This window comes from Empidonax traillii, unplaced genomic scaffold (assembly GCF_003031625.1).
Source record: "Empidonax traillii isolate 1590-97213 ecotype Southwest subspecies unplaced genomic scaffold, ASM303162v1 scaffold534:size827195, whole genome shotgun sequence".
Taxonomy (NCBI): Eukaryota; Metazoa; Chordata; class Aves; order Passeriformes; family Tyrannidae; genus Empidonax; species Empidonax traillii.
In genome coordinates this window covers 711,242-738,751 of record NW_020955727.1, presented here as the reverse complement: position 1 = coordinate 738,751, position 27,510 = coordinate 711,242, and the positions used below count along the sequence as shown (strand labels likewise).

The following is a 27,510-nucleotide window of genomic DNA, read 5'->3' as shown; positions in this document are numbered from 1 at the left end:
TTTACTGAAAACTTTTTTATTGTAATCAAAAAGTGACATAACAGGGCTGTAATGGATTCTGCAAATCATCCGCTGGTATTTGGTAACTGGTACCAGCTGCTTCTGCCAGGCAATTAAAAAAAACCCAAATGTGAAATTCTTCACAGTACAGTAAACTCCACCCAAACTAATTAATGGTGGTTAAAAAGAAGATGCCCCAGGGAAACCTTTCATGTTACATGGTCACAACTCACAATTCTGTACAAAATGTTCACTTTTATAAAGCTCTGATGTAAAAATCAAATAATCAAGCAGCAATATTTTAAGTGCAGCACAGGGTCTTTCATGTCATTATTTACAACGCTTGAAGTCGTTTACATTTTAACAAAATTAATACAGATGACTTAGGAATTAAGTCATTTTGTCATTATCTGTCGGTTTATGTCGTGACAGATTTCACTTTTTGGTCGTCTTTCTCTTTATCTTTGCTCTTCTTCGATTTTTTCTTCTTGTGTTTGTGTTTTTGGCTCTTTTCCAATTCTGGTTCGTTTCCCATATGTTTCTTATGCTTCTTATGTTTCTTGTGCTTCTTGTGCTTCTTCTTCTCTTTCTTCTTTTTCTTTTTCTTGCTGTCCTGACTCTCCCCTGAGCTGGCACTGCTGCTGTGGCTGCGGGTCTGGCTCTCGGAGGGGCTGTGGCTGCGGCTGCGGCTCACGCTGGGGCTGCTCTGGCTCTGGCTCCTGCCGGGCTCCGGCTGCTCAGCGGGAGCCGGGGCTGCCGCTTCCTCTTTTGCCTTCTCCACGGCCTTTTCCTTCACTTCTTTCGGCGTTTTCCCTGCAGCCTCCTCCTCCTTGGCAGACACGTTGCTCTCGCTGTCGCTCTCGTTGTAGTCTGGCACAAAGGCGGCCTCGTCGGTCTCGCGGGTGAGGTCGGACGAGAGGCGGGCGGCGCTGCTCACCGGGGGCTTGGGCTTGGCCGCGCCCGGAGCGCTCTGCCCCGCCGCCGTCTCCTTCTCCGCCTTGACTTCCGGCGATTCCTGTTTCACAGGTGCTTTATTCCCACCCGCTTCTTTCTCCTTATTACTCTTGACTTCTGGTAGGTGCTTCTCTTTGTCCTTGTCCTTGTCCTTGTCCTTGCCGGGGTTTTTCTCCGGAGGTTTGTGTTCCTCGCCGGGGCGTTTGGAGTCGTGCACGGCTTTGTGCTCCGCGGGTTTGCGCTCGCGGGGGGGGCTGTAGCTGCTGCGCTTGGGCTCCACGGGGCCCTTCTTGGGCGGCTCCTCCCTGGGTTTGCTCTTCTGCGCCGCTGTGGAGTCTCTGTTCCGGGACGGGGACTCTTTCCTCCGCGCTGACTCGCTCTTCTCATCCCTGCGCTTGGAGCTCGAATGCTCCCTGCTGCCGTCGTGGTCAGCCTTCTTGTCCCGGTTGGGAGTGAAGTCCTTTGCAGCCGAGCCACGGCCACCGTCGTGTTTCTCCGAACATCTGCCATCTTTGGAAGACTGAGAAATGGTTTTTCCATTTCCTTGTTCGGCCACACGCTCTGAGTGCTCTTTTTCTGGCTGAACACTGCTCTTCCTCTTCTCAGAAGTGTCCTTGTCTGACAAAGAATGATCCCGGTCTTTGGTCTTGCCTTTTTCACTGGACACGGAACTTTTGGAACTCTTGGCATCATGCTGGGCGCTCTCATAACTCGCCTCTTTCGCAGCTTTCTGTGTTTTCTCCAGAGGCTCCATCTCCTTTTCGGTGTGTTTGAGGGGGTTTGGTGTCTTCACACTCACGGGTTTGATAACACTGGCGGGTTTTCCTACAGTTGGGGGCACCTGGGCGGTGGATTTGATGTCCTCCTCTTCAGATTCAAAGTCGTCTTTATCCCACTTGGACTGAGGGACCTGGATCATGATAATGACATCCTCAGCAGGGGCTGTTATGTCGTTGTTATACTCCTCCAGGGTCTTAATGACAGTTCGTTTGGTGTCTGGCTTCTCCTCAGGCTTCCTGACGGGGCTTCCCCCAGTAGAACTCGTGCTGGGAGGAAAAATATGGACATTAGTAACAGGATTCACACAGGGTCAGCTCTGGGAACATTTTATAAACTGGCTCACGTTTCAATTCTAAAGTCTCATCATTTTTCCAAAAGATGTTCAATTAAGGGAAGTGACAAGAGAAAGGCTGAGTCCACTAGCTGAGATTACGAGCAATCAATTAATTTAGTATCTTCCTACTATATATTCAATTAACAAAGACACAAGATTATCAGATTGGGGACTGCCTGATCTGGTAATTCCTTCATGTCCTATTTCTCCCAATGGCAGATAAATTAGATATCCATTCTTGTTTCCACATGAAAGTCAAAAAATATGCAGAGGTATAGACAGCCAAAGTTTTATCCTTGTGTCCCAATATTCTTCCTTAAAAAAACAGACATTTGAAAACCCAAAACACTACCTTAAGTCTCCAACAAATGTCTTAACTGTTTTGACTTTACATCACCAGTGAAGTAACCCTACTGGCTTCCTGGGCAGTACAGACTGCTCATTTTCCTTGATGACATTTGAGATTGACCCTAGTACAGTTTCACAGGGAAGATCACAGATTATTCCCTCGTTTAGCATGGATTTAGCTGTTCCCTTCATTGGACACCATAAAGAATTCTATACTCTTTTGGAGGGGGGGAGTAGGAAAGAGAGAAAAGAAAAGGAACTGCTGAGGTACCTGGTGTAATCTACGAGAGTTGAACTTGCTCCATCAGCTGTTGTCACTTTCCTTCTCGCTTTTCCCTTTGTCTTTTCCGGTTTAACTTTGCTGCTGCTGGACTCAGGTTTCTCCACAGCTTCTTTTCCAGGTGGCACATTTTCTCCACTCACAATCTTTTTTCCAGTTTCTCGGTTAAGTTTAATCTTTTTGGAGGGGTTGTTAAGAAAAGCAGCTTTATCCTTCTCTGGTGTTCGCTCTCCTTTCTCCCCCTCGGGCTCACCCTTCCCCTTGGGTGATGTTTTCGATTCCGCAGTTTCGGGTTTAGAGGTTTTTGCAGAAGTGGCTTCATGTTCTTTATCAACCTTTTCCTCTGCTTTTCTTTTTCTTTTCTCAGGTTTGGCATCGGAAGGTTTGCTCTTCTCGGCAGGTTTTTTTGACTTGTCCTCCTTGCTGGAGGGCTTCTCTGACTTGGCTTCTTTCGGATGCTCTTTCTTTGCTTTCTCCTCCTTGGCCGGTCTGGTTTCTGGGTGATCCTTTGCCACTTTGGGGTGAACTTTCCGTGGGGTACCAAGAGCTTTCTCATCTTTCTGTGAGGAAGAGGTTTTAACACTGTCTGTCTTTGGCAGCTCCTCCTTCGGTTTTTTCACGGGCGGTTCTGCTCGAGGAGATTTTTCGCGATCGGGGTCCAGCTTCTCCTGGGAAGCCTTAGCTGGTTTCACCACGTTGTCTTTCTTTGGAGCAGCCGCCACTTCTACTTTCCGCTTTGTCTTCTCGATCTTTGCTTTTGGCTTATCCTTCTCTTTTTTCTCCTTTTCAGACACTGGTTTGAAAGCAATAGAATCTGCTTCCATGGGCTCATCCCTCACGGGGGTGGCATCATCCCTGCTTGGCAGCATGAACAGAGAGTCTGTTTTAGCATCTTCTGTAGGAACTGGCTCTCTTGGTTTTCTCACCCCTTCTAACAGCTCAGCATCGGGAAATCCTTCATTCTCATCCCCTTTTCTTCTCTTTCGGTGTTTTTTATGTTTATTGCCTTTGCCATCTCCCAGTGGATTTTCCACCTCCTTCTCTTTCGATTTTGTAGGATCTTTGATGCCATGGCTCTCTCTCCCGGGCTTTTCAGGGTAGTTTCCAGCAATATTACGATTTCTGTGGCTCTGCCCAGCAGCATACTCCTCCCTCCGTCCCCGAGCATACGGTGAATTCTCTCGTCTGGTGCCAGGTGGGCCAAACCTTTCTGGAGAGAAGTTCTCTCTGTTCACCGGAGGCCGTGGCTGAGCGCCCACGGCATAGCCCTTGTAGAACTTCTCATACCACTCTCTGTAGTTCCTCTCCCACTCTCTGTATCTCTCCTTCTCAAAGGGGTCTCGGAAGTCGACTGAGCGCCCATAGTAAGCCTTCATGTCGTACGGGGGGACCTCCCGGTAGCGGTTGAAGTACTCCCGCTCCGCGTCCCCCTGCGGGACAGTCCGTTTCGTGGGAGACTGGCCCCTGAACACCGGGGACCTGGAGCGGGAGTGGTACCGCCTGTACGGGGGGGAGCGTGAGCGCGAGCGGTGGTACCCGTGGGACCGGGACCTGGAGCGGTAGTTCCGGCTCTTCCCTTTGCCTCTCCTCTGATACGGCGGCGACCGCGAGTAGGAACGGGAATGGGAACGGCTAAAGGAGCGCGAGTAGGAGCGAGAGCGGGAGGAACCTGAGCGTGACTTCGAGTAGGTGTACGAGCTTCTAGAGTAAGATGAAGCGCTATAGGGAGACTTGGACCTTAAAAAAACACAACACAAAAAAAGAAACAAAAGGAAGTTAATTCCAAACAGTCATTCTCCCCAATCCTTTTCCTCCCACACTTATTTTTTCTTTCCTCTCCACATGCTTATGTCAAAGCTTCTTTCAGCTGCTGACATAAAGCTACTGCAAATTGAAGAACTTGATAACATGTAAAAGTTTCTGCTCACAAGACAGAACAGCTGCTGCTTTGTTAGTGTCAGAACACACAGAAGGGTCAGTCTACTTCCACTCACTCTATCACACAAGCTACCAGAGCTACAGATGGATTTCAGGTGGTTACACTGGCCTCTACTGGTACAGGAACACACACATTTGTCACTACTGAGCAACCACATGCAGTGCAAATCATTTTTGTTGCAGTAAGATGCAAAAAGAGCAAGTCTGAGTGGCTACAATGCAGAACCAAACATCAAGAAACCACCACCTATCCTGAGGACAGCAAAGCCCAATGTTAAAATGACAGCTCAGTCTAGTTAACTTCACCCTCTTCTGGGAATTTGGACAGGATGCACAATCCTGCTGCTGCAAAAGTACAGACAGGCCTGTGGAATTCACATTGCCAGGTGTGCCAGCAAAATCCTGCACGTCCCTCCAGCTCTAACCAAGGCGAGTGACCACACTGCGAGAAATCCTATCTAAGAGCTTCTAACCTCAGCGTCTGGTCAATGCCCCAGTGCCATGGCTCTGGCACAGCTGCTGACACCATTGCAAACAGCTACTCAGACTCCTGCCCAAGGGACTTCTGGGGACACAAAACAGCAGCTACCCTCAGGTTTTTCTTCACAAGTTTTTTTTTTACTATTTTTTAAAGAACCATTTCACATGATTCTGCATATGTTCATTAGCATCATTCGTCCTCTCCAAGTTCCTCACCAATTCCAGATTTCCTTACAAACAAGTCTGAGCTTTTAATTCCCAAGGAAAATGTAACACTGTCAACAAACTACAGTCCAGGTTCAAATCTCTCGTGTATCCACACGAGACAGACAAAAGAGGAAATGAGGATGATTTCTCTCACCTATCTCCTGCAAAGTGCTTGGAGGGGCTGGTTACAATCAGAACAGGGAGACACAGAAAATCCAGCCCTTACAGCTATTCCATCCCTGGTCTCCTCAGGGCTGTCAGGCAGTGAAGGATGTCACTGCAGACACCTCAGAAAGAGAGACCCTTCAACACTCCTCAGCGCCTGCTGCCCAGTGCTAACTCAGTCACCTGCGATCTCTGCCACACTGGAGCCAATAACTGCGTATGACACTCCTGCCACTGCTCACTCTTTAATCATCCAATCCATCTAACGACAGGGAGGTGGAGTGGAACTCCCCCTGATTCCTCTAGACAATCTGCTTCTCCATTACGGACATGTAAAGCAGTTACCTGGAAAACGAACGCCTACGCTCCTTTTGAATCTTTTTATATTCCATCAATTCCTTAGCAAAATCATTTGTAAACTCATCAAGTTTGGACTTTTTCTTTTCCCTGTTAAAATAAGTTTGACCTTTATTACAATTATAGTTTGACCTTTATTACAAAAGACATCAAGAAACAAAACATGGCCAATACGAGAAAATGTTTACTGCATGCAATGCAAAAGGTGAACATCCTATTTAAACAAAAACAGTTCCTACAAATTCTAGGAAAAGTTTTAGAATTACATTTGTCTTGGTTTAGCTTTGCATATTTACCATCTGCAATGAAAAATATATTGGAAGAAACACTAAGTCACTTTTTCTTAGGTCAGATGCACTTTAGCGTAACCGCAGTCCAACACGCTCCCCCGATACAGACACGAAAACAAGGCAACGTTAGCGAGCCAAATACTTACTCCTCTTTAAGCCTCCGCTGCTCTCTGTAAAACTCCTCCCTAGAGAGAGGAGGTGCTTGTGTCGTTGGGATGGTGTTTGAATGAGCCGCTGGCACTGCTGTTGGGACCCAAGCTGATGACATGTTTGCAGGAGCTGGGGGATATCCGGGAGGGGGGACAGAGTACCCAGCGGATGGAGGCTGCCCAGGTGGAAACTGAGGAGGAAACTGTGGTGGTGGTACCCCCGGAGGAAGAGGAAGTGCATGGGGTGGTGGAGGATACAAGGGAGGTGGAGGCACAGGCACAAAGACTGGTGCTGATGCTGGCAGTGATGGGGCCTGAGTCCTTTGGGCACGGTCACTGTGCGGGCGTCCTCGATTTGAACTTTAAAGAAACCCAAAAACACGTGTCACTGTTTGTCACAGCCTGCCCTGAGTGTACAGAGGAAAGCGAAGCGGCAGCACGGCGGGAGCTCTCCTGGTTCTCACTGGTCTCCGGCTTTCTGTTCACTTCAGACTACACTCAGTTCTGGAGTCCTGGACTTGCCTTCCACATCCTCGCCCCAGCAGCTCCCTCAGCCTCCTCTCCTTACCCAGCTCTGGGGCTGTGGATGGGACCCCCATCTCCCACGAGCCAAGCGCCCACTGCTCCTCTGCCCCTCCTGGATACACTTTGTGCTCCACACTCCTGAGCTTCCAAGCGCTGTGCAGGAATTAACTCACCTCTCAAACCTCTCCTAACCTCTCCCACACATGCTTCCTGTGCTCCTGCCTCATGATGTATTTGGCCTGTCGTTGCTGAACTGTTGTTTTCTTGCTTACTGAGTTTGAGATTTTAGATAATTTGGGGAATGGATCTTGGATTTTGTTTTATCTTCAAAACTTCATAAACACAATGACTCTTACAATCTGGATGTAACAAATCTCTTAACAAATGAAGGACTACCTTGACACTGCAATAACATCTAAACAGGCTTCTCTCTCCAATGTGAGAAAGCAGCTTGGCTCTTTGGGATGACTGAAGAAATACAGAAGTGTCATAAAATAAAAGCCTCGACTTTTCAATAATTTGCTCAGTCTGTATCTACTAAGTTGTTAAAGAAAGAATGTTGGAGGGCTGATTTCTACTGGGAAATCCATTTCTTCAGCACTATTCAGCCAGTAATCAAAAGGGTGGTTTTCCATCCAATCTTTTAATTACATTTAATTTTTATATGTAATTATGGTTTCCTCAAAAAGTGTTCATTATTCAGAGTCTTCTTTTCAATTATGTACTGGAGTTTTATTTTTAAATAATCTTACTGTAAGCACAGATCCCCTTTGTTAAAGCTAATTTAAATTAAGCCACTTGAAAATTAATTATTACTTGTATTCTCCGCAACTATTATTTCACTATAAATCAGCTGTTGTTTAAGTGACATGTTACAGACTAATTTAACAGGTTACAACCAGTAATATATTGAATTTCTGTTGAATACTTACAGTTCCCAGCCTGGTCTGCGAAGTGCACCAGCTCTCATTGGATGACCTGTTGCAGTGGGCACAGGAAGAAGAAAAATTTCCCAATAAGTTTATTTGAAGATAACGTTTTAGAAGAAATTCTAAAGTTTTAATTCCTTACCAGTTGTGGGTATTGATTGTCCTTGAGGGCCCAGAAGACTTGGTATCGCTGGTTGTCTTAGTACAGGAACCTGATAGCCCTTGGGAATCAATGCAAACAGTTACAAAATAAGCTCTACTACAACACAGGGATCATTTCACATGTTGAAATAAAATTTACCTTCTCTTCCAACAAACTGCTGATTGACAAAGGGGACGATTTGGAAAGCTCAGCCGCAGCCATCAGAGGAGGCAACACAGCATCGGCATCGCTGCAAAAACCACACGTCTTTGTTATTCACACACTGCTTGGAACTGAAATACAATACACATTTTGAAATAGAGAGCCCAAGGTGAGATAAGGCTGACTTCTGTAAATGAAAGAAAATGTTAAAATCACCTTCACCACATGTACACTGTGAAGTTGGCAGGCTCCAGAGGAAGCACTGCCGAGGAGTCTGTTTGGATATCGGCATTCAGAGAAGAAGCTCTCTGGAAAAGTATTTGATTAAGCTGCACTGGAACGGATGAGAGTCTGTATAACCCACATACTGAATCTCAGCTTTGGAAGATCCATTAGGAAATGTTTCTGTGCTAGCTGAGGCTGCCTTAGAGGCTCCTCTGAATCGTGGTGCTTGTACTGACGGTACAGCTGGCTCTGTGCATCCAAGGCAGCAAGGTTCAAGGATATAACCCTGAACAATGGCACAGATTTTTGCATAAAAATAGCATTTCTTCAGTACTAAAAAGAAATGAATGAGATACTAAGGTCTGATGCAACTAAATGGCTACTTTAGGAATGGTTGGCCATTTCAAAACCAGTCCCTCCTTCAGGGCAAACCTGTACTGAATGACTGGTATGGGAACCAAACAAAAAATACTGCCAAGAAAATTCCTGCATGAGGTCCATGTTCAACTTGCCAAAGTGTCCTCATCCCAAGTAAAAAGAAAACCACAACTCCCACGAGGACCTGGAGCTGCCACTAATGATACATAAGGTGATGGCTGGCAAGCTCCAGAAGAATCCACCCTGGTGTCTTTTAAATTCCTGCTGATCTCCAGACTTCCTTACCGAAAAGGTCCATCCGGCTTTTCCCCACGGAGAGAGAGGGACACTGCTGGAGGGAGATCAGAGACAACCACAGAAGACGGATTCACTGGCAGCCCAGCTGCCATGGACGGCCCAGGGCCCAAGGATGAGAGGGCAGAGCGGGAAGCCAGGGACGCCAGAGGGATCATGAGTGGATCCTGCTGCCGGGCCATGGCCGGGCGGAGCAGCGGCTGCAGGTTGCGCGTTATCGTTTGCCTCATGAGGGGGGGTGGCGGTGGAGGGGGTGGCGGGGGCAGCTGCTGTTGCTGCTGCTGCTGCTGTTGCTGCTGCTGAATCTTACGGAGCCTTTTCGTGTAGCCCGTTTCATTTTTGAAGTTGTTCACAGCCTGGAGGAAAATATGTAGGAAAAGGTGATGTGAAACTTGCGGTAGAGATACGAACAAGAGCCTCCTTAGAGGAAAATCACTGTGTATTCCTGTAAATGCTATTAATCATAAACCCAATCAGCATTCAGCTACGAACACATCCCATTAAACTCTGGTCTCAGTGACTGGTACCTCAGAGCGTCTGGATTTAATGTGCTTTGGTGTTAACACCCAGTTTGAAAGTGAGGCCATCCCATTAAACAAAAGTGTGTACTTCATTTCACAAACAGTCTCTAATGAGCTGTAGGCTTCTGTAATAGATAATGTATCAGAAAAGTAAATTTAGCCTTATTCAATTTAGTCTTGCTTAAGGGGATCTAAATTCATATTTTCTTCCCTTTCAGCTTTTTACAAATAGACTCTTCCACGTAAGAGTTCACGCTGAAGTCACCACATTACCTGGCGCAGGAACTTGTTGGCGATTAAAGCATCAGGAGAAACATCTGTCTGATGGCAGGTTGGGCATGTGTGTTCCTCAGACTCCAGCAATGCTGTTCTAATACCTGGGAATAATTAGAGCATTAAAATAGTTTTTCGTCAAACTAAGAAAAGTTCTTTGGTTCTCATGAATTACAAAAAAAGCACATGAATAATGGGGAAATACAGTCTTTTAACAGAGAGCACAAAGTTATAAACGTTCAATGCTGAAAAAGACTGGCCCTGGTCCAGGTTGCCCAGAGCAGCTGTGGCTGCCCCATCCCTGAAAGTGTCCAAGGTCAGGTTGGACAGGAATTGGAGCGTCTTGGCCTAGTGCAAGGTGTCCCTGCTCATGGCAGGGAGGTTGGAATGCGATGAGCTTTAAGGTCCCTTCCAACCCAGACCCTTCTAGGAAAACTTTTGGCATGCAGCAAATAATGGTAGGTTTGATATTTCACTGTGGCAATATGTGAATATGCAGAGCAGAGTGGGGAATGACATCTCAACTGGTCTTTTTTCTGCTCTAGTGCAGCGAGAAGTCATTCCAGGTTAATGAACAAAACACATTTCAAAAAACCATGAGCAGGTTCGAGTTCTGAAGGTTTTAATCAACTCTGGGGAAGAATGTGGATGAAATGCCTCAGTCTCTGGTCTCTGCAGACCACAGTAAGTTCCTGAAGTTGGAGATGGAATTCTGTGTGAGGGAAAGGGCTGTAGACAAACTAAATGCATTTCATATCCAACCACCTGCATTAATATGCATTCTCGTCATCCTCATCCTTCTGCATGTAAAGAGGATTTAACTAAATGCTAAATACTAAGAAGGGAAAAAAGCTTTCTGCCTCTTTTTCACCCCCTGTACAAGAGAAGAGTCTTTCCCTGTTGAGGACACACTGAAATATTCAACAGAACCAACACAGCAATTTCCTTATCTCTTATTTCTGCTCTCAGAAGATCAAATTTAATGATTGGAATTAACAAACATGGCATTTTAACACTTACATTCATCACAGTAACTGTTTCCACAGCAGGGAATAACAACCGCATCCGTCATTATATCCTTACAGATGAGACACAACAGCTCATCTGGAATAGGATCATCCTCTTCCGAGGAGGAGGACGGCTCCTCGGGTAGGAAGGGAGGCTTCTCCTTCTTTCCTATAGCATAAGCTTCCCTGGAGGGAGGGGGGGGAAAACAAAACAAGAAGTTAAAAGGAAATTCTTCCAAGCTTTGCATTTTATCAAATAAAGGTAACGTATGGAATTATTCTCCTTCTCCCTCAGCCCTCTTAAACACAGTTGTTTGAACTAACCAACTAGTTTTAGTCCCAAACTAAGAGGAGGTAGGTAGGTAGGAACAAATCTCCTGCAGAACTCTAGCATTCACTGGATCAACTAAGAAACCAGCTGAAACTAGAAACATATTTCGCCAGCTCATCTCAGGTGAAACGAATCCCAGCTCTCCTTCGCCAGAGGGTAAGTGTGAATTGGAGGCTCAGGATAAACCTGGTCTCTCAGTAATTACATTTTCTAAATGAAAGAAGTCTCTGTTACAGCTTCCACAAAAGGACATCCAGGAAAGAAAACCAGAAGGGCTCCCAAGTGTGATTTAGAACAGTCATTATTCTCAGCAAACACAAGTGTTTTCTTAGTTTACAGCGAAAGGAAAACTTGAGCCCGTTTCACATGGAAGATCAAAATCTGAGGGATGGAATTGCAGTCCAACAGCTGTTTTGTTACAAAGCCTTTGACACACAAACCAGAAGCAAAACAAGTTTCCAGAGAGAACATCCCAACTACAAACCCTGCAGAAATAGTCTCTCAGCACCCCATGTCTCCCATGTTTAACCAGCTCCGAGGGCTATGAGCAGAGGACCCCTATTTTAATATTAGAAACCATCACAGATTTTAAATTTGAGACACAGTGACTGTGCTGCCCCCAAATTCCAGGAGCTGCCCAGGTGGCTGCACTGCCACTCGGGCATTTCCATGTGGCTTCTCTCATCCCTCTGGATCAGTCCAGCCAATCCCGTACTTACGCATCTATGGTTGGAATTGCGTATTTCCCAGTGTTGGTCAACATGGCACCCTTTGTGTTGGGGTCCTTCACCTCCATCATAAAACTTCTTGGAATTCCTGTGCTTTTTTTAATTCTGGGAACAGACTCGAAATTTTTGTCCTGTTAAGAAATGCAGACATATCTCAAGGCCCATACTGAAAATGAGATTTCAATGACTATTTTAAGCACAAAAGCCTTTAACCTTCTTCTCCTACCAAGTGTAAGGGCTGTTGGACTAAAATACTCATTTTCCTACATGAATTCAGCCAGGATGTTCCAGAGGCTGGACACTGATATTCTTTGGCTTTAATTGCAGGTTCCTTATGGGTGAAATCCCCCCAACCTGCTCATCCTCCAAAGGGCAGCCAAATTCAGCGCTTGGAGAAACTTGTATAAACCATCTCTAAATGAAGGCTGAATTCATCTCTCATGCACACACAGTCACTGACCCATGTTAAACAGCATTAATGCTCAGCTAGGGAGTGGGGTTATTAAAGATGCAAATATCCAACAGATGGGGGACATGGAAACATCTTTTTTTTAGGCCAAATACTAAAAATTGTGAACTGTCATAAAAAGAGAGTTAAAACCAGGAAAATGTCCAATAATACTGAGATACATCAAACTGCACACGGAATCTCACAAAGAACTATGGAAATATTAAATGCCAGTGACCTAGTGAAAAGAAAATTTTACATTAATAATCCAAATCCTTGAATCCAAAGGGCTTTGCAACACTGCCATGTAACCTCTGTATTTCACTCCAAAAGAAACACTTCTTACTGTGAGTACTCATGCATGTAACTCTCAAGGCAAAAAATTAAAAACTGAACAACCCCCAAGTCCCCTAAATCTTACCCCGTTTGTTGGACAGTTCTTTATGTAGTGCCCAGGTTTGCCACAGCGAAAGCAGGTATAGGAGGGTGGAGGTGGCCCCACAGGTTTCTTCATGTAACTAAAAGGTGTTGGGGAAAAAAAGACAAAGGGATGCATGTGTCTTTCTCGTTTAAAAAAACAGGCCAAAAATTTTTAGATCAACTTCAAAGGATAGGTTTCACGTTAGCAACACTTACTTGACTGGATCATATTCATGGCCAGACTGTGTCATCATAGCTTTTATTTTATCCTCCTCGGAAGCATTGGCTTCAGCCAGATTGGCAGTCTGTGCAACAGGTAATTATTTGACACACACATTAGAAACACATTTAAGCCCACACAGCCCAAGACAACACCACTCATCCAATCCTGTAAAGAGCAGCACTACACTAGCTGAGCTTGCATGAAACCAGCTGCTTATACCAAACATTTGTGCTGAAGATGTTCTGGGGAGTCCTTATGCCATGACATGATGTTTATGTGCCTGAGAAAAGAGCATTCCTGGGCACTCAAACCTTAGGCTCTGTTTGTACCTTACAGCACGACTTGTGTAACCAATCCAATTTCCTTCAGAGGACTCAAACTAGGTGTAGAAAACATACAACATCCAGTATTTTAAAACTGATTTTTAAGCTCCAGACTACAGGTAGGAGAAGATCTCCACTGGACATGGAATTAAGATGGATGCAAGTAGCACTATTTACATTTTGCTGCATTAAAAGGACACACAACTCAGCTTCAGACAGAGAAGTATTCAAAGGGCTCAAGCCTTTTACGATCCCTCAGCAAGGCCAAAGATTCTTTGCATCAGAAGCTGCAGGCAGCCCAAACTGTTCCCCTCTGCTAACTTCTTCCTATGAAGTGATTTAACTACAGTGAACACAACCTGCAGTTTTTTCCAGTTGACTGTGTCCTTTTAACACACAAACTGTAATATAAACCTTCTGCACAACTAGATATTCAAATTACTGAAGGCAGTTGATTTTTCAAGTCGTCTTTGTTCAAATGCTTTTATTACACACTAGTCCAGATACAAGCAGGGTCTAAGGGAGTGACTGTCAATGACTTGGGCCTTCAAGCACCTATCACTCAGCTCAAGCACTCATGGTTTGGTTTTGTATCATTCATTCACAAAAGCAACCAACTAGTTTCAACATTTTATTAAATGGTTGTTTCATATACACAGTTTTTCTCCACAGTAACAGAGTCCGAATCGCCAGCTATGAAACCATTTCCATTAACAGTTACAGAAAGCTTTACAGATAATACTTGACTAATTTGTTTGAACCCAAACAGTTTACAAAACACATCCAAAAGCCACAAAACATTAGTAGGAATAGACCAAAATTCAAATATGGCATTTCATACATAGTAATAATCACCAGAGAACTGTTAACACATTGCCTCCGTGCTGAGCTGGGCTGCACTAGAGCGGTTAGAGGGAGTAACAGTGCTGAGCTGCTTGGGGGCATCTCCCTGCATTTTAGGTCTCCTCAAAAGCTTAGATGTGTACACCCACCCCTTGGACACCTTTGCACCTTCCAGAGTAAAGCTTCACATGAGGTTACAAACCTGAGGACATGTTTAGGGGCAGCACTAATGGGGATTAATTCTTTCGGTGGCTCCCTTCCAAACTAGATATATATCTAATTTTTCCTTTTTTGGTCAATGTACACAATTTAATTTCTGTAGTGAAGAGGGGAAAAGTTAACCAGCGGGAAGAGATTTCTTTTTGTTGGAAATGAACTTTAGCCTTTATTTTGAGGATGAAGAACTAGCTGCTCTGCCTCAGGCCCTGCCTGCTCTGCTGCCTGTAGCTTTAGGGACCGGTGGTTGAGCACCCGTCTGTCCACACAGTGCAGTCACTAGTGCTTTCCCAGACAAATTACACATTGGTGAGCAAAAATGCAAGCAGTTCCCGAGCAAAACATGGCATTACAACAGTTTCGGAAGGTCACAGCTGCTCAGATGCCACACATACACATTGGTATATTCCTATAAACAATGAGGTACATTTACACAATTTACACAGTCTGCGTTCAAACAAATTAGCTCGGGTTGTCCACTGTATAGATCCCAGAATTTATGGAATTGTGCAGCATTCAGAGAATGGGTCTGTAACTATGTCTAGGGATTCAAAAATAGCCATGCAATTGTCCATGGTACAGAACCGCTTCTCTTGTGGCTGGTCAAACCCCCCTGCAATGTCCGCAACTTACAGCCAATTAAATTCTTCTGTACAAACTGGGTTAGTTTCCAACGCAAAATTAATGAAACGTATGAAAAACGGTAAAACAGCTTCTGAAGTGCTTCTTCTTTGTGTCTTGAGGATGAGTAATACTGCAACATTATGCTGAGGCTGATAAGGTACTCCCCTTCTATCTTCCCAAACTGGGAACTACTCTTTACAGGATAGTATCAAAATATACACACATTTTAAAATAAAAGTAATTACTTTAAGGTACTAAAAATTAAAGGGTTTTTTCCAATTACAACAGTTATCCAACTATTGATCACAGTATCAATTTAAAACTAGGAAGCAAACACTTTTTAAAGTATTTGACAAGAATATATATATATATATTTATATATACCTTAGTAAGCTGGGCCAGAGAAATAGATGCAGAAGAGTCATCAATCTGTTCACAAAAAATTAAACACATATTCAAGTTCTACAGTTAAAACACAACAATAGTTAACCTCTACTATAGTCTGAATGTCTACACTATATCCCCTGAGTGTCACCCAGAGGCAACTCCAACCCAGTGTAGCTTGTATTTATTCAAAACAAAGTCCAAATCTATGATGGCTTAAGAGCTTCTACATGGTTATGAGAAGAAACTGAAATAACCAACCCTGCTGGAGATCAACTTACTGCTCACAATATTTCAAGAGGGATCCCTGTCAAAAGGGTAAAGGAATCCGCCAATTTTCAGCTAAAGAGGATTTTAAAAAAAAAAATTAATAATTTTAACTGGGGAAGAAGCATCACTTTGGGTAACTTAATAGTAGTGTAGTTTGTAAGTGAATTAGTGAATGTCTCATCATTATAAATGCATATGGTGATGCTTCTGGGAATTCAGCAGCTGCCAGAAGGAAGGCCAGGCCCAGCAACCCTGGAACACTCACTCTGCCCCTCCTGTCAGTACCCAAATAACCCCAACTATAAACCAGTCTGGAACAGCAGCCACAAAAATAACCTGTCACTTTGCCTGGAAAAAAACCTGCGTAAATAATTTACATAATGGTGTTTGTAATGACAGAGTAGACTATAAAAACTGACAAAACTGATTTCCTGTATGCTATGAGACCACAGGCCCTGCCACTCAAATGTCCTTGGGAAGTGTGAGAATTTAGATTATTCCTTGCAGCCAGACCAAGCCTGATCTTTAACAGCAGCCCAGCGCTAAATGCACAAAAGAAGAAGGTGCACAGCGTACTCTCGATGATGCAAACGTGGGTTCAGAGCCTGGAGTTTTTGTCTCCATTTTTCTCCTCCCAGCTGCCTATGGAACAGCTCTCAAGAATGAAGCCCTCAGGTCAGTAGCTAGGAACAGACTGCAGAGCTTATGGAAAACTAGTGCTGAAGGACAGCTTTCCCACAGGTAAAAAGGGCAACTCTGACCTTCTCCAATATATGGAAATATATCATGCCATGAGCACACTTAACCTGACACTACCAAAGCAGTACCAGAAAGATACTCAAATCACTGCTTATTACACCCGAATTGCTCAAAAACGTAGAATAAGATTTCTCAGTGTGAACTGAGCGGCTTTCCAAGAGGTCACTAAACAGGTCAGCAAAGAGACCTTTCCTCAAAAAAGCTCTTGTCCTTTACTACCTAATGTAGTGAGAGAATTCAAGGGGGCAGTTTTGGCAGAGTCTGCGAAAAAATCTCTCCGTGCAGAAGATGATTCCTCACTGCAGTTAGCTGTTCCCCCTCTGTGTTTTCAGGAAAGCACATACAGCACACACTCCTGTATTACTGACTGAAGAGCTTTGAAAAGTGTGCCTTTGGATCACCCAGATCGAGGCAAAGAGACCTTCACTCCACTGCAAGTCTTACCAGAAGATTCACCTCTCCTCCCTAGAACACCTTGCACTTAGTCCTGTTCAAAAGGAGGGCTGGACAAGCGCTTTCAAGCCTTGTGCTCCACAATCCCCACAATCTCTTACATGTGGAAGAGTAAAGCAGTGTTCTCTCAGGGCAGGCACAACTATCATTTTGTGGCTTTTAGAAGCAAAAAAAATAAATTAGGAAAGCTCTGGCATTAAACAGTCTAGGTACTCACCAGGAACTGAAACACAACAGTTAACGAACTATTAATTAGTTCTTGTAGTTTTTTTAAAGTAGTTATTATATGGCCTGCAGGTAACAGTTTAATTTCTTAAAGGAGGTGATATTGAACAGTTACCAAAAGTGGCAAAAAAAAGATAATTAATCTACTCTTCAATGCATTTGCCCAATGGCCATCTTTCCATGGTCCTACATTTCTGCCTATTTTTTTTCCTTTTAAATTCCTACTGAAGCATTTCCTGGCAGTCCCTCAAAACAGTCACATAGAAGCATCTCTGTGAACTTGTGTGCAACCCTAAGATAACACTGCAGAAGAACTAGAGAAAAAAAAAAAGAACCACCAGAAAAAGCAACCCTCGAACCCTAAACTCGACAGCCAGTGTATTAACTCCCATTTCCTGCAGCAGACTGACAAAAACTACCATGCAGCCAAGCGGGCAGGGGGACAGAGGACAGGAGGCAAAGGCTGATGGCACTGCTGGAGTGCTACCCTGAAACGCCAGGGCTTTCCTAAACCCGTGGCTTGGCTGAGTGCCAGCTGAGCCAGGAAGGCTCTGAGCTGTGCCTGCTGGTGCTCCAACAACGGCCTGCAGGGTCAGTGCCAGCCCCAGAGCCCTGCTCGAGCACCGGCAGCACCGCAGAAGGACCCCGCACTCTGCCCCTGGCTGTGCCGACACCAGCATGCATCTCCACACCTGGAATCTCAGCTGGCAGAAGACAATGAAGGCATGTGAAAAATTAGCTTTTGTGCATCCTTTAGAAACAAAACCGATTTTAACTTTGCAGCTTTACTGTCCATCAATAATTGACAAAATATCCAGTGATTTACCCCTACTACACCAAGGCCCAGGTTCTACTCTGAAATACATGCAGAAATAGGTGTATTAAAAAAAAATAAAGACAAACAAAGCCCCATGCTTCAGACCAAGACCTAAGCTAGCTTTAGGAACAAACTATTTCTGTCTCTGGCCCCAGAAGCTCCTGAGGCTGCTGGGCTTTTGCAGTGAGAGAGAGGGAGGGTTTGTACAGAGGGATGCAAGGGCTTCCACCCTCCCAGACCAGGGACAGTCAGAGCACACCAAGGAATGGCTTGGCTTTGCCTTTCCTTTACTGCCATTACTTCTCACTCACACTTCGGGATTTTCACTTTTCTCTCTTTTGACACATCTACATTAGCTTATGGTAAGATAAGATGCTACTGAGCAATGTAATACAGACATGCCAGGGAACACACGAGGCTAAAAGAATGTTAACTTTATTTATGAACATGTGGTTTGTGTTTATACACATGCTAGTAAACAAAAAGAAAAAGAACTGTTTTCAAGAAATAAAACCCCATCTGAATTAGATCAAATACTATAAACGTGGTTTACATAAACGCATTACATTAACTACTAGGGTCACTGGGCCAGTTCAACTAACTCAAACTCACAATGAGAGGCATTTGTGTCCAAAAATGAATTCCAACCAATCAGCAATAGAATTACAGATGTCACATTTAGTGATTTTAGACCTACACACAGGAAGTTTTCAATTTGAGGTTGATTGTTTCCATGGGGACCAGAGGCTTTATTCTACCCAGAATACAGCCCCAGAGTTCAGGAATTTCTAGATTAAGTGATCCTAACAGCTGATTGAGCAATCAGATCCAATGATCCAGGGTTAGTGTAATGCCTCACACCACTCTAGCGAAGGAGAAGCAGTTATATTTAAAATAAAGATGAAAAATAAACCCCACCAAGTAGTACTCTAACAGCTATTGGAAAGGCACAGTTCCACACAGTACCAACCAAGTGGCACACCAAGATCTACCCCATCACCTGGATTTCCGTGTGGGATTTGTATGTTAGCAGCACAACAACAGTGTTTGCAAACCTGAAGGAAAATGCTGCCCCTTTCCAAATGTGAATTCCAAGCGGTGGTACACTAAAGAAAGGCTTAACCTTTGGGAATACAGCAGCAGCCAATCCTGGAGTTACCCAGATCCAAAAATGTGCTGCAGGCAGAAGTTAAGAAAAATGGCAGGGATTTCACCCCCAGACGCCCCAGGCTCTAACCTGGTGCCAAAATTTGTGTTGCATATTGTCATTTGCAGACAAACTGCTGTTGAACTAAACTGCTTCACCAGACAAAGGGGAGAGATCAAATGCAGAACTTTGGAATACCACTCTGTGTAGCAACGATACCGAAATTCACGTCAGGCTATTAAAGACATTTCTGTACTCAGAGGGGCCCAAACAATATCACTTCAATTATACAGTTTTAGGAACAAATACCCAAGTATTTAAGGACATAAGAAGGAATCATTTATCTGCACAGAACTGTCCTCAAAATGTCTGGGATATGCTGGGTTTGGTATTTGTTTGAACCCCCAAGTCAAAAGTAAGGAACAGCACCAAGTTTCACAATAATGGTTTCTCAGTGGTTTTTGATAAACATTTTCAAAAACCATTAGGCAAAAAAAGGTATTTAAAAACAAAAGCTAAGTGATACAATGTGAAAATGGCAAAAAATACACTCCAAACAGTTTTTATTGCAAGAAACAAAAAGCACACAACAACCTATACAAACATACATATCACTAGCTATAGACAGACAGATGTAGAACATGGCACCATGTTCAGTGTGCAAACCTCGAGCCTACAGGATCTGAAACGATCATACATTATCTGTACAACACAGAGTCATACAGGAGAGATTCTGGCATATTCAATATGAAATACAATGCATTGATAGGCACAAATACCAATATTCACATTAGAACTCTGCAAGTGAAGGCATTACTCAGTTTTTACTATGCTGAATCAAATACAATGTATTTACAACATACACTAGGTTTTACTAGAAAAATATATTAAGTTAACGTTTGGTAAATTAATAAAAAGCTGCATTGTTTAGAATTAAGTGCAGTGTGTAGGAAAAAAAGGGTGAGATTGTGTTTTTACATACTGCTTTTGATGTCCCACTCACTGGCTCACTTCGACTTCTAGAAGAAGAAATAAAGGTGATCAGAATTGAAAACAAAACACTTGAACCCAACACAAAGATTCCAGAATCTGAACATGACAACATTACGCTCCAATACTCTAGTGAACATGGACGTTTACTGGTATACATAAACTGTTCTCTCTTGGTACATTCAGTGCAACTAAAAAAACCCCCCAACATCACATTTCTACCTTGTCACAAATTACTCAAGACTCACAGATCTAGAACACAACAGTGCAAGAGGAAGTCCTCACATCTTGTGTCTGTGTGTATCAAACCCATGAAGCCTGTACTAGAGTTCTGTGTTCTTAAATAATCAGTCACTGAAATGTGGAGGCAGCTTTGGACAACCTGCACATCCCCAGTATCACCCACAGGTACCAGGGACACGGCTCCAGTTTCCACACAACAATCATAATCTACAAGTGTGACTTTGCTCAAGGGAAAAACACAGTCATGTGACAAAGGGGTAACAACAGTGTCAGCAGCACAGTCTCTACAACAGTGTTTCTTTGTGGAAGCCCAAGCACTGCGTTCAGAGATCTACTATATTTAGCCGTCCAAGTGCCAAAATAATAAACATGTTACATATGTACTATATTGACTAAAAATAGTAGTAGAAATGTCACCTGAAAGTAGTTTCTAGGATTTTGTGCGATTTAGGAGTCCTGTGACAAAAAAAAAGGTCTTAATTGCCAGAATTTGCTTTCAGATAATCTTGAAAATGCTACAATATTTTAGGAAATATGTATTACATTTGAAAACTTGCTGAGATTCCACATACCATTGGTCTGTACCTGCATGCTCCTCATCAAGAACCACACATGCAACTACTGAGAAAGTTAACAAACAATCCACACATCATCCAAAGTGTCCCATGAGCAGAGGCAATGCAAAGGCTGTTGGGGAATTTATGTGCCAATCAAAAGGCTCAGCTTCCTGCCAGTGCTAAGCCCTCCCAGGCTCCCAGTTGCACCATGTACCTCCAGAAGGTGAGGAAGTACACCAAAATACTTTGGATTACCACAAAGTGGAGGCTTCAGCTGTGTCCTGCAAGGTGGGTAAGGCCTTTCTGAAGGCCTCTCCACCATTCCAGCAGACATTCCCCATCCCCAAGCATTAACCACTCTACACTAGGGGCTTCTGAAGAACAGAAAGCTTATCTGCTGGTTTACTTTCAACTCTAACCCAGCAGTGCTGCTTTTTCCTTATAGCCCCACGCTGGCACTGATGTGATCTTTGATGCCAACAGCATCTGTCCTCCCATTTTAGGGCAGCATTACAACAGCAGGGGAGGTGCCATCCAACCCAAGGGGAGGGTACACTGACAGCACAGCACTCAGTACATACCCCAATGAACCCCCAAAGCAAGGCCATGGTTACAAGCACGATGCTGTGGGTTCACAATCCCGAGGGAGTGCCTGGAAACACTGCACCAACTCCTGCAGCAACAGGCCCCAAGATTACATGCAGAGCCACATCAGTCCAGAGCTTTTTGCTTGCAAATGCTTTATGGGTACCAGGATGTTGTTGTACTGTTTGTTCAAGACACACTGTAACTCCTCAGGGTACTTTATTTATTGAGAACCAACATTAGGAGGACATGGCAAAGCCAGCAGCTAATAATATCTCCTGCTGGGGGTGGAGAGGCTTTAAGGAGGCTGGAAAACATGCCCATTCCAATAGTGCTGATGTAGCTATCATAGAACTGGACTGTATGAAAGTATCAATGCAGCAATAATCCTACAGTCAGGATTGCATTTGAGAATCTGTGATTTTAATCAATACACTTGATTCTCTGTCCCCAGTAAATCTTAGGAATACAGAATTAAAGCCTGGAGCACAGATCCCAGCTTGGGTACAGACTCAGAAAGGTAACCAGTACATTTGGTAATGGGCTAAACTGCCTCTGAGATTCAAGTTTGGGAAGGACTAACTACTCCTTCATGGTACTCCCACAAAAGCCAGTAGGCTTTAGGGTATGGTTCTTTTTGCCTTGCCTGGAACACACTGACTTCAGTAAACTAACAGCAGTCACTTCAGAATGAACCTTCTTGTTTGCATGAGTCACCCGCAGGCGACCCCTAGCCTTTCCTCTACAGCTACTGTACAACCCCCTCCTGATGATGTGAGGCACAAAAACACCTGCCATATCTCCCCTAAAGGCAGGAAATAGTCAAACACCCAGAATCAGACTCTTCTGAGATGGAAACAAATGCTAACTTCACACTACAGTGCATAACTGCCTTTACTAGCAAAGCAAACACATATAATAAGGAATCTCCCCATGTAGAGGAAAAACAATCTGCTCTTGGGTCTCAGAAAAATCAACCCCCAAACAAACTTTATGAATCATCTTAAAAGTTACCATTGCTGGAGTCTGAACCTCCTGTCCCAGCAGGCCTCAAAATCTAAGTCTCCTTTGGGACAGACACTAAAATATGCCTCGTGCCAACAGAGCCCAGCAGCAGCTTTAACAAGGCAGATGCAAGGCCAGGGCCTCTGTCCCTGCTGGCAGTGACAAGGTGGCACAGTAACAAGTGGCACAGTGACCCCTCCCGAGGAAGCCAATGTCGGGGTACTCACATAACGTATGTTTTGCTTGTGGCTTTAACTCCTCCAATGGGGATTCTCCTCACAATCACCGATGAGTTCTTGGGAATCAGGGCACTATCATCAGTGTACTCTGAAAACAACATCAATACAGAAGAGACATTACTCAATTTGTAAGAATGTATTTAATAGGTAATTATGGAGCACTTTGAAGAATCCCTTTACAAATCTAAAAGCAAAATTTCATATGTAACACCTCACTTTTATCCTCTCAACACATCAACAGTACCTGCCAAGGAATCTTTGCATTTGATTATCAAGAAGTAAAATATTTCTCATTTTTTAGAGTTAGTTCGAATGTCAACAGCAAAACAGTTTCAAAAGACACTAAAGCAGAACCTGATCTTCCTTAAGTTGCTTTTACTTCTGTTTGACTACAAAATCAAGAGATGCCTGGAGAAAAAAAACAAAACACAGCCAAGTCCCACCTGCATAAACCAGATTCTAAAGTCTGTGACTGCTTGTCCTGAACAAAGCAGGCACTGGGCTAAAGCAGGGAAACCACAGCAGTGCCTTCCCTGTGTTAACTACACTTGACTCCCCCCTGGCTGCCGTGCCCAGGCAGAGGGAGCAGAGCTGCCAGCTCTGCTTCTTGGAGCTGAACCATCCCCAGCCTCACTGTGCAGCTGCTCAAGGTCTGGCACGGAAATGGAAATCTAATTGAAGTTTGGAGCATAGAAATTTGGGGGAGCTTCTGGACTTGCTTTCACAAGAAGGGCAAAAATGGCTCAAACTAAAGTGGTACCTCCTCCCTTAAGCTCATTATCCAGTCTTAATTAACCAAGGGGACACGAGTTCCTTCCATTCACTTTCTGCAGGGAAAAGAGACTCAGATGAAATGACTTATGAAGACAGTCCTGAAAAGCCTTGGCCTGCACTGCGCTGCTTGTCCAAGGAGGAGAAAAGCCTCCTGACCCTTTACATAAGGCCTAAACAAGACCCCAACTCACAGACACACTCGGAGTAAGCCTAAAACTCAAAGAGCTCTCCACCAGAATGATTTTTATATTTAACTTACACAGGCAGGATATGGCTAAATATTACAAAGCACCATGAGCAGCCATTCCTTGTCACGTGCCTGCAATGGTCCATATTCCAGGCCCTTCGCTCTGTACTCCGGATCAGAACAATGGTCTGAAGCCCAAAGTCGCTGTCAATCTACTGACGTTCCAGAGTGGTTTTGCTCAGTGATCACACACACAACAGAAATGCTCAAAGTTGGAGGTAACACTGTTCACTCCCACTCCCTTCTATCACAAACTTGTTCTACCAGCAGTAATGGCCAGGAAATGGCTACTGGATTTTGTCAATCTGAGCTGTGATTAAAAATAAAGACTCAACTAACTCAAAATGTTTGCAAAAGCGAAGAAAGATTTGGATCTTAAAGGCAAGAGCAGACAAGAGATAACAGTGTAAAACTTCCTATTTATTCCTCCAAGAAAACAGCAGCTTGAAAGAGGTCCAGGGAAGGAAGTATTTCAAGGAATGAATGAAGGCAGACTAGTTAACAGCAGCTACCCTGACTGCTGACTCACATTGACTTAGAAATCTGACATCAACAACTGCATTAGTGCCCACAACATTCTTACTGCAAAGTGCAAGGAGCTCAGCTATGTTCTGAAATTTATGCTGCTTCACATTTAATGCACAATTTAAACACCCAACTTTTAGCTATAATTCAAAAATCTACTAGTTTTAGTAATTTGTGTTGTATGTATGCTATAAACAAGTCCCTGACAGAAGTTTCCCCATTATTTTCTGGCCTGCTTTGATCCACCATTTTGTGTGACAGCATTGCTCCAGCAGCTCTGAGCACTCTCTCCAGAGGTGTTTTACCCCAGTGAAGTACAGAACTCAGCAGGAGGCCTCAGAAGGCAAGTCTAGGTGGAAAGGTCAGGGAAAAGCTTTGCAAAGCAGCTGTTATGCTGCTGGGGGCAGGATGTGTAGGTAAGAGCTGGGAATGCCTGCTAACAGGCTAACACTCCTTGGTGCTTAAAATTCCACTCCCTCATGACAGGATTTATTAACCCTGTTCTAATCACCAGCACTTGCTCACTTTGTGACGAGCCATCGTTGTAGCTGGCTCTGAAAGCAGCCTTCAAACATCCCGAGGAACAGACTGGGCCACTCCTGCTGGATTTTCCACTTCCCCCGGAACAAGCATCGCTGATCTCATCTACACAGGCAGGTCATCGCTTCTGGAACGAGCTGGCTCAGGAGGACCTCCCTCTGCACTGTTATCACGGGGCACTGAGCCCCACAGGAGCCCCTGCACTGCTCTGAAGGGATGAGTCCATCAGATCTGCCCTCCTTCCACTTATTAATCGGATTACACTGCCCGCCCCTGGGTGCTGGGGTGGTGTCAGCGTGGGGCTGCAGTGCCCTTCCAAACACTCAGCCCACACCACTTCAGAGGCACAGCTTCTATTTAGTCATTCATTTTATTTCCTTTCTATTTTGCCCAGTAAGTACAATGGCACAATTTCCAAGCTCTTTGAGTCAGAACTTCCCAGGGCAGGAAAGGGCACTCGAGAAACCTCAGTTCTGGAGTTAGCAACTCTTCACAGATTGTGAGAACACCTTCTACAGAAGACAGATCAGGAAATCCAGATCCAAAGCTTCCCGACCTGGGAACAACGTGACCGCACAGCACATCTGCACTCGGGGGGCACCTTGTTCTTTCCAAGACCTTTCCAGCGCTTACTCAGGACTCCTGCACAGACTAACTTATAAAAACCCAATACTTATGTCCACACCTAAGAATTCCAAACATCCCACTTCAGCAGAATATCCCGGTCTAATTTTTACTTTAATTTTCGCAGGTGAGCTTGAGCATCTATATCTGATTAATAAAAATGGAAATCCATGTTTATGCATATAAACCAAAGATCTGGCAGATACATATTTTTGAAATGCACTCTCTAGCTTTGCTCTGCAAACCACAGGGGGATTTTTGCCTGTTCACATGGAAAACACCCTTAGAAAAGCTTCAATAAGCATCTGTGTCACTACTATAGAATTTTAAACTACATATTTTATATATTTATAATTTTATACTCATTTTGAAAGGTCAAAGTGCAACACAACCTGCCCAGAGGACTCAGCGTAGTCTTTTTTTAACTTCACCTTAAGGCAACACCACATTTAACAGCTTCTAGTGAGGCAAACCCTCTTCCTTGCCTGGACTCTGGTTATGTATGAAAACAAAGTAACACCCCAGTAAATCTGCTATGCCGGATGCTGCAGTAACACTTCATGAGGTGACATTTATATGCATCATTTTTGCTTCTAAAAACGTCACTTTCTGTTCACCTGCTGCAACAAGCCCCACGTGTTTGGCCTAGTTCAAAGCATTTTCTGTCCTGGTGCCCGTAACTGGGCTCCACCACAGCTCCTGCCCAGCTGGGCCTCTGTTTTTCAGGCTGTTCCACACAGCCCTGACCGGCCCAGGATGACGTCAGGCTGCTCCTGCATCTGGGAGGCCCAAGTGCCCCAGCAACCGAGGACATAACTCAGGGACTCTCCTGCAGCACAGCCCTCAGAGCGAATCAAACTTATTTTTCAAAAGCTTTTGAAAATTTTATTCAATACTACTAGAAAGATTCAAGACTCCTGAACTGTGTCTCTCTGTTTCTCAAGCAACCCAACAGCTTCCCCAACACCTCCAGCACTGTGAGGGCTCCCCACACTCTCCTGAAAATCATTTAAGCACCTGTAGAAAAACAGCAGCTTTAAGTCCTACCCATTGAAAGGCCAGAGCCGAAGTTACACGGCATTCCGATGAAGTTTTAATAATTGAAACACGAAGAGAAAAAAAACACTAGTACACATTTCAAAAAAAAAAAGACTGTTGTGACAAAGAACCACATGAGGAAAAAAAGGAACAGTTTTAACGTTGAAGAGATGAAAACACAATTCTTTTTATTTCTGAAAAGTCACATCCCTTAGTCTTTAGCCACATTCAAACTTACCAAGATGGCAGATTGTGGAACTAAAGCACCATAATAACACAAGCCCATATTCACCCCTCGGAACGAAGCACTATTTATCAGATTTAAAAGAATTTATGACTTCCTGAAAAATATTTCATACATATATTCACTGCAAATGTTCTGCCGTAAAACTTCAGGGCTGCCCTACTCCGGCAAACACACAGTGCTAGGGAGATTAAGAAAAAAAAGTGGACACGAATGATGAAACGATGCTCAACAGCATCCCAATGATGGTGTCTCTTGTGTGGAAAAGTTACATTAACCAGGAATTCCCAAGAGTAATTCCAGCACAGAGAACGCTCACGAGCAAGGGGCTTTAAAGGGTTGCAGAAATTGTAAGTCACTGATACACTCGATGCAAATTGTTGCTTCTGAGCAATTCCTGCAACGCGCACAAACCCAGCTCCCAACGAAGGGGGGCTGAAGATGAAGACAAAATTCAGCCACCAAAATAATTTTTTTAAATTACTTTGACTTCAAATTAGCCACGTGTTCTATTCCCATCACCTCCAGATTTCTCTGCCAGATGTCTGTTACGGTATGACACCCTGCCCGCATCCCCTCACCCTTTCCCCCAGAGCTCCAGGCAATCCCGGCTGTGCAGCACTGAGCCCCCCGAGCCCCCCGAGCGGCACAGCTCCGGCGGAGCCACAAAGGCGCAGCCCCGGGCCCGGCCCGGCTCCCGCGGCCCCACGCACCTTCTTTGGTCTGCGCGTTGGTGATCTGCAGGTCGCAGTCGGCCGCCTTCAGCTTCTCCCGGCCCATGATCTGGCGCTTGAGGTCGCTCAGGGAGATGTGGAGCCCGTCGAAGGTGACCGTGTCATAGTTGAGCTTGGAGGAGAACTTGTAGTGGACGCACGACATGGCGGGGCGCGGGCGGCGCCCGCTGCGGGGCCGCGGGGTCGGGCAGGGCCCGCGGGGGCCGGGGCGGCGGC

General features: G+C 44.5%; 1 protein-coding gene across 7 annotated transcripts; it reads right to left on the bottom strand.

Moving 5' to 3' along the window:
• On the bottom strand, positions 1–27,510 carry RBBP6 (RB binding protein 6, ubiquitin ligase). Of its 7 annotated transcripts, XM_027897279.1 has the most exons (18): positions 27,274–27,510; positions 22,557–22,656; positions 20,600–20,638; positions 19,932–19,968; positions 15,279–15,323; positions 12,882–12,970; positions 12,667–12,763; positions 11,789–11,928; positions 10,752–10,924; positions 9,732–9,835; positions 8,929–9,293; positions 8,038–8,128; positions 7,879–7,957; positions 7,740–7,785; positions 6,280–6,642; positions 5,832–5,933; positions 2,688–4,433; positions 1–2,000 (listed from the first exon to the last, which is right to left on the bottom strand). In XM_027897279.1, the coding sequence occupies exons 1-18, from the start codon at positions 27,437–27,439 to the stop codon at positions 419–421; spliced, it is 5,364 nt and encodes a 1,787-aa protein (XP_027753080.1). In that variant the 5' UTR covers positions 27,440–27,510; the 3' UTR covers positions 1–418. The 7 variants fall into 7 exon arrangements, with proteins under 7 accessions (XP_027753080.1, XP_027753082.1, XP_027753081.1 ...); XM_027897281.1 differs by lacking the exon at positions 5,832–5,933; XM_027897280.1 differs by lacking the exon at positions 20,600–20,638.

Excerpts from the sequence above, each read along its gene's own strand:
- RBBP6 (XM_027897279.1), bottom strand. The coding sequence starts at position 27,439 with ATGTCGTGCGTCCACTACAAGTTCTCCTCCAAGCTCAACTATGACACG. Across the intron at positions 9,836-10,751 it reads AAACAGTTACTGTGATGAAT|GTATTAGAACAGCATTGCTG; the intron begins GTAAGTGTTAAA and ends AATTATTCCCAG. Across the intron at positions 5,934-6,279 it reads CAGCGGAGGCTTAAAGAGGA|GGAAAAGAAAAAGTCCAAAC; the intron begins GTAAGTATTTGG and ends TTATTTTAACAG.